Raw genomic sequence first — 15,391 nt, 5'->3', positions numbered from 1 at the left:
TTCCAGCCACATTTCATGTGTATATATAGAATAGGGTACTACCATCAACCTTACCAGAAAAAAAGAGAAAGATTGATGGAAAAAGTGGAATACAAAAAAACAATTCAGTCAATATAGATAAATTTACTGATTATTTAAACAATTTTCAAACCGTTGACTATCAACTTACCGAAACGAACTGTAAGATTGATCGCGGTCTCTAGTGTTATGTATATTTATTGAATAAACATTCCCGTTCTACAAACTCGAAAACATTATATCAAGCTTTATATAAATCACATAATGATAACGTGAAAGTATAAAGAAATGTGAAATCATTCACTACATATCTACACATAGATGATCAAGTGTTATTTGGACCTAAAACTATTTCATTTCTTAATGCAAAAGCATAGTATGTTTATTAACCAAGATTTTTAATCTGACTTGCATTAAAAAATTGTTCCAATTCGGTTCATTTAGTTATACTAGGATCTATTCAATATATCTTTATCTATGTACTTACTGGCTTTACCCGCCCGCTTAGCTGAATAGGGATAGCGCAGATCTAAGGTTCGCGGGGTCGATCCCCGGGCACGGTGTATGTTATTAATAAAATACATCTGATTCATTCGTGTGGGAAAGTTGGCTCTTTCTTGCGGAAAACAGGTTTTATTTGTACTAGTACAGAATCCAGGAACACTGGTTAGGTTAACTGCCCGCAGTTACATAACTGCAATACTGTTGAAAAACGGCATTAAACCCAAAACAAAACAAAAACTTTACTGGCTTTGTCCATCGGCAGGCTGGTCTAGATCCATGCTAGTCGTAAACGCACTATGTTGGTTTTCTCATGGCACTGCTCAATTATTTATATTCAATAGGCATAATTGTATAATTAGTTAAAATGTAGACAATGAACTATGTGACATACGTAATGACCAGCTAAATCTATACATTTTATCCTAGTTATTTATACATATGCTACCAAGCCGCTAGCAATAAAATCATCTTCAAATACACATTTTACATGAAATTAGGACCGCTAGCAATAAAATCATCTTCAAATACACATTTTACATGAAATTAGGACCGCTAGCAATAAAATCATCTTCAAATACACATTTTACATGAAATTAGGACCGCTAGCAATAAAATCATCTTCAAATACACATTTTACATGATATTAGGACCTAAAAGATATGCAGACATCTTATACAATGTCAAAACAATAAGTTACCGTAAGTACTTTTTCAGCTATTGACCAATTACGTAGGACTTGCATGTATGAATACTGCAAAATATGAAAATTATGTTTATTTCATAAATTATGCATACTGGAGAAAAGTCATATTACGTATACTTCTTTATTTATTTTTTTTTTCAAATTTGCCTCTTGTTTCAAAAACGATCCGGGATGCTGTATTCTCCTTGAGTCTATTTTGCTAGATCGGATCTCACGAGCCGCGCATGCGCCGAGTGTGATCCGTCCTTGCAAAATCCACGAGAGCCGAATACAAAATCCCAGATCTAGCTACTGTTGTAATGCCCCTTTTATTACATATTTCCATCTTTTTGTTTGATCATTTGTAGTCGAACGAAATCTTAAATATTTGTTGTTGTTAAAAAAATGAGTGATGTTTTTATGTGCGCTATTTATATAATTAAGTCAGCCCATACATACTAATGAAAGTAAGTCCGGCAACATACAATACGGAAGGCACAATCCGGAATTTTGGAAGATACATTACGGGATTTTTTCAGGCTGTTCGTATTTCTTTGTAAAATGCAAACTGTGATTTTGACAGAATTTATTTACTTAGGTATATAATAAAATAAGTTATTACAAGAACTGGAAAGAATTCTGTTTTACATTAAGATTGTGGCCCCGAATTGTGACCCCGAATGACACGGAAATTTCCGTGTGATTATATATTTCGGCATTCTTCGTACATAAATGTTTGTTCAATGCGCAAATGGCTCTATATGAATATAATACCAGAGAAGGCCGGAAATAACTCTCGGAGTAAACGTACAACTGATATGATTCTGCCGATGTACCCTTCGTAGACGAACAGAACTATCAACGTGTATAGATAATCCTAGACGAGCTCCCAGACTATGATTATATTATTTTTTGTGTTAAGAGTTGTAAATTAAGCCAGTCTATATCCTCTGTCCAATATCACACGAAAATATTATAATCACTTCTCAGAGAAAAAACACTAAAACAGGCTAGCATGTGTCCTTGATAGAATGCAAAAACATCAACAATCTGTGCGTAATTTCTGTTTATAGTGAATCTGTATGTATATGCAGTTTTGTACAGATTACTATATTCGATTATCTTTCAATTCAGGGTTATACTGTATTCTCATATACATTTTGTATATCATCTATGGTACTGTATACGTTCCTGTTCTCTCGTCCACTTGGATCCAATGACTGGTATTGATGTAAATCTAAAAGAAAAGAAAAGTCGACAATATTGCTAAACAGCGTTTTGAACAATATGCAGGAATATAAGGGCAGATGCTTTTAGCACAAAAAACAAAGCCGCAGCAATTTCCCACAAAGCAGGTCATCTACAAAACGGGAGTGTAACAAGATACATTAACGATATTAAAGACTAGTGGGCGGTATAAGGTTGAGCTGGAGATGTATACATTACTTGGACGAAAAAGTCAGGAGACGGGAGAGTAATACAACAAACATTCAAGACAATTTACATGATATATAAAACGGTACAGTGGGGAAGCCGCCTTGGAAGGAACGCTTACATTTTGTAAAGGGCACTGGAGGTCAAAAAGCGTTTTGGCTTGCTCTAAAGTACTAATTGCACCAACAAATAAGAAAGCGTTGTTTCTGACATTAGAGGTTCAGTCGTTCGAGTATCTCTTACGATTATTACATAACTTAACTGCTGTTTAGAATTACGGAAAACCAAAATTAATCAGGCAGTTTGATCAGGTCTCTTAAAAGTTTGACTTTATACTTTTATCATTATTACATCGACAGGAGCGATACAATCTTCTAAAGGTACATTAATTTTCATTAATGATTTTACAATAACTCTAAAACCATGATGAATACTTAATAAGCGGTGTTTACAAAGACCTTTACCTTTACTGTTTTAGATTTGCATAGAGCTTGTATATTACACTTTTTGTCTCGTGACAAGGTAAGGTGAACTACAATGAAGCTTATAAAACGAATTTTGATTTGTTCTATCCTTTTCTATTGCTGACCTTGGTGTAAAATCTTTTTAACACGCACGCAGATAAGTAATTTGACCATAAAACTACATTCTATACCTAGAAACTTGATATGGAGTGATAACTACATGGTCGTGGACTGTTTTATAAAAACAAACAACTAAATATTATATTGTTTTGAAAGGTAAAATGACATTGTCAGCACAACTCCTACCAAACTGGCAAACATCATCCCAACAACAGCCGAACCTATGTGTGACAATATAACATTCCACGAGCTTGACTTTTCTGAAATTTATTTATACAATAAATGCAATCTTAGAACCCTTTTAAGTTTGTGTGAAATCATGTAGTATTTGTTAAAAAGTAATATATTTTCAGGATATTTTTAAGGGGACACAATTATTTGATACATACTCACCGGACCCTGACATTTATATAGAGATATCGAGTTTATGTGTCTTTTTTATTTAAGACTTCTTTAAAAGAAGAAAATATTACAGGAATTTTGTTAAATCATTTCGCAAACAAAATCAATAAGATACACGCAAAATATATGAAAATAGGTACTAATTTATTGATATTTTTGTACATAAAGCAAGGAACATTATCTGCTGAGCATAATTTCCCCTAAAATCCGTCGATACAACCCATAAGACATAGCCCAGTAGACTGGTGACACTTGGCTTTTACGCAGTTATTGCTGCGGCTCCTCTCACATGTCTGATCCAAGAATCCGTCCTGACAGCCATGTAAGCAATGGCCATTTGAAGCGTTACACTTTATTCGACAGAATCCACTGGGTTACAATGCCTGTTTTGAAAATTTAAAAGACAATGGGAAGAACAATGTTAACATATTTACCGGTTTTGTAATTATCACGTGTATCTCCAACATGCTTTTCATTGCACCCATTAGAACATTTTCCACTGTATCGCTCACACAAACTACAGTTATTCGGAAAATTTTAAGGTACAGTTACTTCCATATCTGCCACTGATACAATTACTGCAATATTCATTGTAAAGTAATTCGTACACATTCTAACACATTGACCGTTTGACTTATGGCATACCTTGTTCTTACAAACTGAGGAACATTTATTATTACAATGTATGCCATATTTTCCATTTACGCATTCTTTACAGTGTTGTCCTGTGAAGCCATTTTTACATTCACAATTCCCGGTACTCTTATCACATTTTCCATACATGCATCCTGTAGAGCAGATATTTTCACAGTAATTGCCGTACTTCCCATTAACACAAGATGAGCACAAGTTGTGGGACGAACAATCTTCACAAGAGCTCCTACATGCATATCTACAGTTGTTATAAAATAGGTTTGTGGGGATATCTAATTTCCTTCCGTTATAGAATCCAGTTCGGCATCTGTTACAGTTTTGCCTGGCTGAACATGACTTGCAACTGGAATGACACGTGTTTCTGCAGCCAGACGCTGGGTTATAATACCCATCTTTACAGGCCAGACAAGTCCCTGATTCTGAACACGATTTGCAGTTTCTAGGACAAGTCATAGAACAGTTTGTTACTGCTCCATAATTAAAATAAGACGATTTGCATCCCGTACATACTGTTTCTGAGATGCACGTTTTGCAGGTATATGGACAGGACAAAGAACAATCTTTTCTGGAAGTAATTGAATACTTTCCATCAGGACATTTAGTACAGTCATGTGTATACAGCCCATTTATAGACTCTGCATTTCTTGCACATGCTGCACAATTACAAGGACACTGATGGTAGCACCTGTCGCCAAAGATACCATCAATACATCCTTTGTTGCAATAACCAATTATCCCATTTTGGAAACTACATTCTCCGTCAACACAACAGCCACAGTTTTCACACCCAGGGTGCACAGTCTGAACTGAAAAGGCATTGAAAATAAAACAATCCAAAGTAAGCAGACTTTCACAAAATATGAGAAAAAAAAGCCGTGTTAAAATATTCACTAAATTGGTTTGTGTTGGTCAATCAATTATTGAAGGCATTTCATAATTGGTGTCTGTGTGATGGGTTGCGGTGTGGAGAGGCTGCGCTTTAGGAGCTGGATATTTATCCTTGATTTTAACAAAACAAAGCCAAAGGATCAACAGACAGCACAATCTGACAAGCAAGTGTGGAATGTAAATATGTATCAAAATAAAACAAAAATGTATTGACTAATACATTTTTAAAGTGAGCGTTGAATATTTATCACTGATACATATTTTAAGACAAAATCATGGTATACATTAGTCATGCTCGTAACGAATATATCACTTTCGTTTCATTTCAATCTTAAATTACGTCCAAATTAGCCTCGTCTGAAAATCGGACAATGATAAAATCATTTGGTTTTGCTCCAGATAATATTCATTTTGAGAGCTGCATAACATCCACAAAGAAACAGATTTATCATAAGGTAAGCGCAGAATAAACAATACAATCTATGAATGCAAAGATCCTTTGGAAGCATTGAACGCAAGCAAACAATATACAAGCAGACATGGTTTGATTGAGAATGTTCATAAAAAATAAACACCGGGACCCCAGGCATCGGAATTCTATCATGGTAAAAATGAATGTACTCCATGACCCCAAAGGGCCAGAAAATGTAACAACACTGAGTCCGGGGAGTCTTTTTACAGCCGCCACACGGCACGTGAGGACTGCTGTTTTGATAGTTAATCAAATCTGTGAAAAGATCAGTTAAAAGCATTGAACGCAACCAAACAACTTAATAGCAGACTCGGTTTTATTGAGCCTGTTCATGAGAGGTAATGAAATATGCTTCATCCCACACGCCCACTGGCAACGGCTTCAGCCGAATTCTATCAACTTGAAGGTAAAAATGAGTGTACTGCACGATCAAAAAGGACCAGGCCCCGTGTTCACAAAGCATTTTTCAATCTCGGCTTATTTTGAGCTTGAAAACTTATTATTAGTTTTACTAAAACTTCAAGACTTAATTCCAATTGAAACTGACCATCAATACTAATAAGTCATTTGAAAATGGTTATTAACTTAAAATGTAGTTTTAAACATGCTATTTAGATATAAATGACAATAAAATTTCATTATCAAACTCGGCTGAGACTGAAAATGTTTTGTGAACACGGGGCCAGAAAATATAACAATCAACATACATTGGAGATTGAGAGGGATACTTAAAAAAGATGATTTCAATGCAAGGCTCTCAGGTAATTTCAGTTCCTTATTAAAATGAAAATTCAATTGCGTTATTGCGCTCATAAGTTTTACTTTACAACTTTTAATTAACTGCTATCCAGTAACGGTTCACAACTGAATTAAATAAGTCAGAACTGACGTAATGAGTAAAATAAAATTAATCAGCTGAAACATTACAAAAATTACATAGTCATTCATTTACTGGAATTTTTGATGGACTTGCCCAGCACTGACCTCTGTCTGCAGCCTATGTTTTACAAGTGATACTATTCGAATATAGTTGAAATTAGTAATGAGTAAGGATAAATCAAGTTATACTATACAACATTTCTATCTCCACACTTTTTATTGTTGTCGTTGTTGTTGTTGTTAAGACTGTTTTTCCTGTTTTGCAGTGAAACCTAGAAGTACTGTTTAATAATCAGTTGTTTTAAATAAAAGAAACAACGATAATAAATTGACATATATTCATTGAACCGTGACTGTTTCAATAAGGTAACCCCTAAAGTCAAAAGTGAGTGTAACTTGGTGCTGGTCGCTCCTTGGAAAGTAGTGTTTTCTGAGAGATTAAACAATTTTGAATCAAACCTTACACTTTTTAAAGCAATAAAATAAGCTCGTATTCTGCCAACGGATATCATACTGCAAATAGATTATTACATTTGTACTGAGAAATTTGCTCGAGTTCTGCAGCGGATATTTTGCGCGATTTCAGTGGCGCAATAATACAACGCGAGCGCATATTTCTCGATGCAAAGCTAATTGTGTTTTTGTCGCGTATTCACTTCTACTTATAAAATGATACAAATTTTCTTTGTTTGGTCGACTAAATTTGAAAACTATCGATGTTTTTGTAATTGTTGACGTCACGTCATCGTCATCCATTAATATGGTGTCATTACACACCTGAAACTGTTAAAACCATATTTTCGCGGGGTCAAAATTTCGCGAATTTAAAATGTTAAATTTGTTCGCGGGGTTTAAATTTTCGCGAAATTTTTTAAAAAGGGTTCCACTTAAATTTGAATAACCCAATAAAAAATATTTACGCGGGGTTTAAATTTTTCGCATTTTAGGGCCCTGCGAATAAGCGAAATTCCCCCCCGCGAAATTTCGCTTCTACAGATTTTCATTTATGGGTTCGAGTTTTTTTTTGCTATTGTGTATTGTTACCAAGCTAAGTACATACGTAGCTTTCCTTGAGACCGGTGAACCGTATGAGTTCTGGTCACAGGAGCAAGGTTAAGGTTGCTGTTACAAATATAGAAAAAATGTTTCTCCTCAAAAACTTCATTAAGGAGTAGAGCATTTGACGAAACTTGGAATTTACGAAGCTTGCCCGAAGGCCATGGTTTTAGTGCTTGGATCAAAGTCAAGTTCATTGTAACTAAAAATAGAAACAAATGGGTTTCTCTAAATAAGTTAAATTAGGAATAGGAAGCAACCCAAAACCCAAAATAGAAGTTTTCATAAGCCAATTTTTCATTTTTCATTAAGGAGCGGGGACCAAGGTCTTTGTTATTAGATAAGAAAAAATTTTTCGTTCAGTTTTAGAAAGGAAGGGGAAGCTTCTACGAGACAAAAATTTAAAATTTGCATTTCATTTTTTTCTTAAAGGCAGAGAATGCTTTGTCAAGGGTGAAACCTATATCCCGTTTGGCGGGGGATATCAAGTCACTGAATTCGCTAGTTTATTTAAAATTTAACATAAACGAAAACTCATTTTTTTACATTTATATTTGAAGAAAAATTTATTTTGATTGTATTAAAAACTCTGAACAAAAATTTACAATAGGTTTTAACCTATATCAACCCTTAGCAAATTTGTTAAAATATTATGCTTTAGCCAAACATTAATAGAAAATCACTTTTTTAAATTGTCTCCAGTGTAAATCCAATTTTTAGTACAACAAAAAATAAGATTTAAAAAATTCAATAGCAAAAGAATGGACTAAGTTTTTTAACAACCTTAAAACCCCAACGAATGGCCCATGGTACATAAGCATTGCAATTTTATGTGCTGTATTAAATAAAACCTGTTTGCCAAACAAAACACTAGACGGCGAAAAAAAAACAATGAATTTGCACACATTTTAATGCTACATTGTTAAATGAAAACCCCAAAAAAGAACATGACATGTTAAGATATATAAGCAAGTCGAAACAACAAAAAAAAGTCTTACCTACTGATGAGTATTAAAACGGCATTTTTGTTTTTCGAAAAGATGTCATAAAAAAAGTTCTTTCTTTAAAAATTTCACAAAAGTTGGAAAAAATAGTTTTTTAACCCATTTATAATATACATACAAAATAAAAGTTTGTATCATTGTGGCATTTTGTTATAATGCAAAGACCATTTTCGAGGTCTTTCAAATAAGTTTAACAGAAATGCTTCATATTAAATTTTTGTATTTTTTATTGCATTCTATGATTACTAATCAAGCGGGTTTTAGTTTGAAATAAATATTTATACCTATCTTACCGTTTTAACATATAAGAACTTTTATTCCCATATCACATTATGTCATTACTGATTAACCAAAAAAATCGATTTCATAAATAAATTCGGAACTATTTCTGAGTTTTTTTCAAGAGAAAAAAATTTACACTAAACTCGTGTGGCTGTTTGAGAAAAGTTTTTATTACTCGTGCAGAGTTTGGGTAAACTAAAACCTTAAACACGGTGGTGTGTGTGTTGGTTCGGGTTTAACGTTTTTTTTAAAACAATTTTCATCAATAAACGACGGGTCAACTTGTAGCAGTAGCAAAAATCCCCCCAACTTTATAGTGCGCCTCACTGGAATACCCCCGCCGTAACACGGGCATGATACCCCACCCCATTTTAAACACGGGGGGGAATCACGCGAATCACATAAATACCCAAAAAAATGACCAGTTTTGATTATCTCCTACTTGATATTTTCACAGTGTTTGTATCTTCGAGAACACTCGAGTCTTTCCCACAATAATAGATGAAAACGGACCGGCGGATATTTCAAGCATTTCTTTTTAAAATTTTACGGTTCCTATATAAATAACGATAAAAACATGTCTAATAGTAAATACAAAAGGCGTTTTGAATCAGTGAGTAACGCCCGCAAAATTGAGAGGTGTTTTGTTTTTTAAAAGGGCTAACTTGCTGCATGCAGTTCAAGGGATTTGTGTTTGTGCCTTGTTACTTTTTCAAACCCCAAAGAAAGAAGCTGTGATTATAACGGTTACAGATAGGACGCTTTTGTTTCGTCAGCTGAACATGTACACATGCAAGCAGTAAAACAAAATAAAAAAGAAGTTATAATTCAATGCAATTAAACACGGTCGGCTATCTATTAAAACTTCATACCCACATCATTTATTTCGTATAATTTCGAAATGTAAAAATCAACCTCAAATTAACAAGAAAAAAGATAAAAACCACATCAAACCGCCGACAGAAAAAGAGACATAAAGTAATATCGATAGTACTTATACACAATTTTTTGAGAGTGAACCCATGAATTTGATTTATTTTTTTATTTCCTGTTTGTTCAGGCTGCGTTTTTGGGGGCAAGGGAAAACAAGATTACAAAGACCAACTTTAATTTTTTTTATCAAAACTTCTGGGTGGTAATTAAAAAACGGCTCGAAATTTCAGATTTCCAAACGTATTTATTAAGTTAAACCAAAATCTCATATAGAAAAAAACAGAAAAACAAAATAAATTTTCCGTTAAACATTTAAAATATTCCTATGACTTAAAAATGGGCCTTCACAGCATTTAACGGTACTTTACCGGAAATTGCTTCCCGGAGTCGTTAAGCGGGAAGGAATCTTTTCTTTTTTCCCAAAACCAACATTTTGAAAAGAACTTTAATTTTTATATGATCCCATCGACTTTTTAAGCCCTTTGCAAAAAAATTGCTTTCTTGTATTTGTGAAGTTCAGAAACGAAAAGTGTTTTAACAGTCGAAAATGGGGTATTTTTGTTTTAATTTATATCTTTTTGATAGCCAGATCGGGAAGCACAATCGCCACTTAAGGAAAAGTCGTTGTCCGGGCCCCCTTTTGTCATAGAAAAACCGTGTAATGATCGCAGTTTGGGATCTATCTAAATAAGCATAGAAACAAGCAAAAAAATTTAATATTGTGTGCACACGTAATCGATGTTTTTAAGTTAAAACCACTATATCTTTTAACTCCCAAAAAAAATTCAGGGCGGCTAAAATAGCAATTAAAGATGAAAAAAAAGTTTGGGTTTTGAATCACCCTGACTTTAGTGGTATGCAAAAACTAATCCAGGTGACAATTGGAAACCAAACACGGGCGCCTAAAAGTCAAAACAGCAAGAAGGTCAATACTATCAGTCGACCTTAAAAAAATATCTTATTCGCAGGGCCCTACAACACAGACCAACAAAAACAAATCTGAATTTCCAAAAGGGTGCAATCGAGGGGTTTTAAAATGACTATTCCGTCACACTGGTAACATAACGAAAACGGCTTTGATCGCGACCCGGGTAGAACAGCCATTGTCATACGCACTTTGTAACTTTTTTCACAGAATATTTAGAAGCCAGACAAATTAACCAAATATATGATCCCATTATTTGCCGTTAAGTCCATGTAAATTAAAAATTATTTAAGTACACATTTTTCCTTTTTTCCATAAACAACAGTTTTTGGGGAAAAGGTTTACCCCCAGTAGCAACACTCTGCCCTTTGACCCCTTTTAAAAAAAACAAGTCATAGTTAATTTACTGAAAAGGGAAAAGGGGGTTTTTTGGTTAGACATTATTTTTTTTTAAATATTTAACCCCCTCTTCTCAGGACCCACTGTCGCTAAAAAATGTCGTCAGTTTTTCGTATTTTGTATTTTATTCCAATTTACAGTCGAATGCATTTGCCAACAATAATGCGAGTATGAAACAAAATAAAGATAGACAGCGGTTGTTCGAAAACGGATACGTAACACTTACTCATCCTGGTATTTCCAACCAGTGTTTTAAATATTAAGACAATCAGATAAGATCACGCATTGAAATAACGGAAAAAAAAGGCCATATATGGGGTTTTTACATAACAAATCGTTATTTAAGACAAAAACCTCGTTATCCTCGAGGTATCCCCTTTTATATTACTATTGTGAAGTCCCCGTAAACCAATTTTGAAAAAATTGGCTAGGGAAAGGGGGCCTCTGAGCCCCAATATCAAATGGTAAATTTGGGGGGCCGGGAAACCTAGCTTAGTCAAATGCACGGGTTTTCATCCTTTAGCGACCGTAACTGCAGACGTCTACATGAGAGGCCACCCAAATGGAGACAAAAAGCGTCCTTTAAAAAGATAATTTAGTATTTCAAAACAAAAAAATGAACTGAAAAAATGGTTTCCTTAAGAAAGGTTATAAAAAAATTGTCTCTCAGCGTTTCCCTACTTTTGTCACCCTAGAATTTTCTTTTTGATAAATTTTAGAAAATCATTCCCACCTAGTTTCTTTCGCATTCCACACAGTTAAAGGGTTCCAAAAAGTAAAATTTTTTTTGTTTCAAATACAAAAAAAATTTTGTAGTTGCGTCAAATTTAAAAAAAGGCCAAAAATTTTGTTTTAACCCCCCCATTTAATTTTATAGTGTTTGGTATAATTGTCAGAATAATTTTGACCAGTTGAATTAAGGGAGTACTATTTCCCCCTCCCTTACGTTGCCAAATGTTGAGTTCTGCTCAACCCGGGGTTAGAGGGCGGGACGGTTTCTTTCTTTCCACTATCGCCAGAACGGCCAAACAAAACATTCTTTTACCGTGTCGGGCGCCTGTTATTTCCCTTTCATTTTTTGTATTCTATTAAATTATTTTCACAAAACAATGATAAAGAACTAAATATTTTTCTTCTTAAAAGCTTTTTTTAGAAAAAGATGCGACCCAAAAAAATTATTACCTTTTGAAAAAAAAAAAAACAGAACATTGGGAAACCCGCTCAAAACAATTTTTTCATTATTATGAATCAACCGCTTCAATTGCCATGCGCTTAAAATAAAATTTATCTTTAACTTTTCCGGTGCAAGGTTAAGTTTCGTTTTCGGCCTTTAAATAGCAACAAAGTGTATCATCCAAATACCTAATCAAATTTAAATACACAAAGGGTTTAAAAATGAAGTGTTTTTTTTTATTAGTATGTTTATGTAAATTTAAATTTGTTTTAAATTTGTTAAAAGGAAAAAAATAGTGATTTTTTTGTTTTCGGTTGTTAATGGTTTTAGGGAAAAAAAGTTTTAAAAAAATTTAGATTTTTTTAATAAATTTTGATTGTATTTTGTTTTTAAAATTGGTTTTGATTTGGTTTTTATTATTTTGGATTAAAAATTAGGTTATTTTAATAGGGAAGGGATTATGGATGGGTGTGAGGTTTTTATTGGGGTAGTTTTGGGAGTTTGATAAAAAATTTTTCTTAAATATTGGATTTTAATTTGGTTTTTAAAAATTCGGTCATATTTTTTTAAAAAGGGTTTCTTGGGGGTATAAAGATAAGTAATATAAAAAGGTATTGTTATTTATGGGGTTTATAAAATAAAAAAATTTTTATATTAAGGGGATTAGTGATTAGGGTTTAAAATTTCCTAGAAACCCAATGGGTTCAATTATAAAATAAAATAATTATTTGATAAAATGGGGTTTTTAAAAAGTTTTATAGAAGAAAATTTTATAGAAAAAGGAGTAAAGAGTATATTTTTGATAATATAAAGGGCATTTATTTTATTTTTTGTTTGGGGGGGGGGGGGTTTTAATTGATTTCCCTAATAAGTAGGGTATATTTTTTTGGAAAAATGAAAATTCTTTATAAAGAGATAATAAGATTACAAACCAGTTTTGATTTTTAAATGTAATTATATTTTTGAATGAGTAGACCTGGATGAATGTTTTTTGAAAAATTTTAAATTATCCCGAAAAATTTTTTTAAAAACCAATAAATTTAATTTTTTAGGAAAAAAAAAAATTTAATTTTCAAATTTTTTTTATTTTAAAGGGGTTGAATAAAAAAGCCCCCTGTATTTTGGGGAAATTATTAAAAATGAATTTAATAAAAAATAATTAAGGAGGAAAAAAAAATATAGATTTAGTTAGTATGATTATGGGGTTTGTTAAATAGTTTTAAAAAAAAAAAGTTTAAAATTTGGGAAAAAAATAAAAAAAATAACCCCCCCTTTTCCCCAAAACCCACAACAACCCCAACAAAAAAACATAAGGAAAAAAAATTACAAGGGGTTTTTAAAAAAAAAAATGATTTAAATTTTAGCAAAAATAAAAAGGGGAAAACAAGGGTAAAAACAAGAAACAAATTATTAAAAGCAAAAAATTTATAACCCTGTAAATTATAAATTTCAACACCCCCTTACGCAAAGTCAATTTAAAAAGCGGGATTTTCCTCTATTTACTTTTTTTCATTGTAAAAACCCCTTTTTGTGTCATAAATACCGGATTTTAAAATTTTACAGGGTGGTGAAAAAGCGACAATCGAATAATCTGACTCTATAAACCATACTAAATAAAATCAAAAAGGAAGCGTTTTTTAAACCAAAAACCCCAAATTGAAGTAAATCCACATAAAAAATAATTTTTATACCTTTTTAAAGAAAAGAAAAAGTGAATTTTAAAATTTTTTCCCCTAGAATAAAATAAAAATATTTTCATGAAAAAATAGTGGTTTATTAACAATGCGATAGAACATCCGCAATTAAAACCCTAATGAAAAAAAAAATGAAATACAAAAAACTTTGAAAAGCAGGAAAATTGAGAACGTGTTTCAATGGTGCAAAAACAAAAAAAAAAGCCCCAATAACATTATTTTTTTCAATTTTCTCCATTTTCATGGAAATTATTTGTAATTGTTTTAAAAAATTTTAGCAATATCGAAATATCTTTTCTCCATGGAAAAAAATTAGGGGTCCATTCCTTCACGAGAGAGTAATGAAAAGGCCAAAAAAACCCTCAAACTCCCTTCCCACTGAAATTCTTTTAAAAAAGTTAATTTAATTAAATTCGTGATCCCAAAAAGGACCAAAAAAAGATACAATCTGAAAACCAAGAAAGATCTAAGAATAATCTTTGGATGCATAGAATGCAACCAATCTCTTAAGGAGGTAGGTTACCTTGTTAAAAGGGGTTTTAAAAATTCCCAAAATTATTTTTTCCCCATTCTTTTTTTATTTTTTGTGGTAATATTTAAAAGTTTTACTGTACAATCTAATTTTTTGTTCTCTGCCCTTCAAGTTTCCCATTTTTTATCCCAGGTTTGAAGAACATACCCTCCCCCAAAGGTATTTATATTTTAAAAAAGAAGGAAGGAAAAAATGGATATTTAACACTTTTTTATGTATTTAATTTTTTGAATCCTAGAATCGCTAATGAAATTTTATAATATGCACGTTAGTTTCAATAAAGTTTTAAAAGTATATGTCGGGGGCTCGGTTTCCATGAACGCATTTTCCTCATTTTTTTAAAAAATATGTTAAAAAAAGGGGTTTTTGACGGCCATGCCATTGTTAATGACCAACAGGAATATTGGAAAAATTATTGCAAAAAAACCAACACTTTACGGACCCTATTTTCAAAGTTTAAAGTAACCATGGCAACAAGATGTTTAAAAAGCTTTTATCTTTCTTTTTGACGTAATTTTTATAAAAAAATATTTAATAAATTATCTTTCTAGTTGTTGCTTTAAAACATTTATTTTTAACGTAGTTATATTTTCGTGTTATTTGCATTTATTAAAAAAATTTTACAGCTTAAATACTTTCAGCATTAACCCCTTTTCGGAATTTCATGGAAAAAGATATCTGCTATTTTCTCAGGATATTTTTAAATGAAAAAAAAGAGCCGAAGCGTGTTTCTTAAAAAGGGCCAGTGTCAAACGCTTTTAAAAAATTTTCATTAGTCACAGGTCACGGGCTTCGTTTCCCTGGGAACATCAATTCAATTCAAGAAACCACAATTCTCTACTGAAATTTGAACAATTTTAGATCTTAGTTTTAGT

The 15,391-nt window shown here is 32.4% G+C and overlaps 1 protein-coding gene across 1 annotated transcript in view; it reads right to left on the bottom strand.

Annotated features, from left to right (window-relative positions):
* Positions 1-462: 462 nt before the first annotated feature.
* LOC123542418 (cell death abnormality protein 1-like) overlaps positions 463-15,391 on the bottom strand; it is a 28,454-nt gene continuing 13,525 nt past the window's right edge. The window contains exon 5 of the mRNA XM_053532091.1: positions 463-2,441. Within this exon, the coding sequence (XP_053388066.1) occupies positions 2,341-2,441 (101 nt within the window). The 3' untranslated portion in view covers positions 463-2,340. The remainder of the gene's footprint in view (positions 2,442-15,391) is intronic.

Source organism: Mercenaria mercenaria, chromosome 19 (assembly GCF_021730395.1).
Source record: "Mercenaria mercenaria strain notata chromosome 19, MADL_Memer_1, whole genome shotgun sequence".
In the NCBI taxonomy this organism is placed as follows: Eukaryota; Metazoa; Mollusca; class Bivalvia; order Venerida; family Veneridae; genus Mercenaria; species Mercenaria mercenaria.
This window is presented reverse-complemented; position numbering and strand designations above follow the sequence as displayed.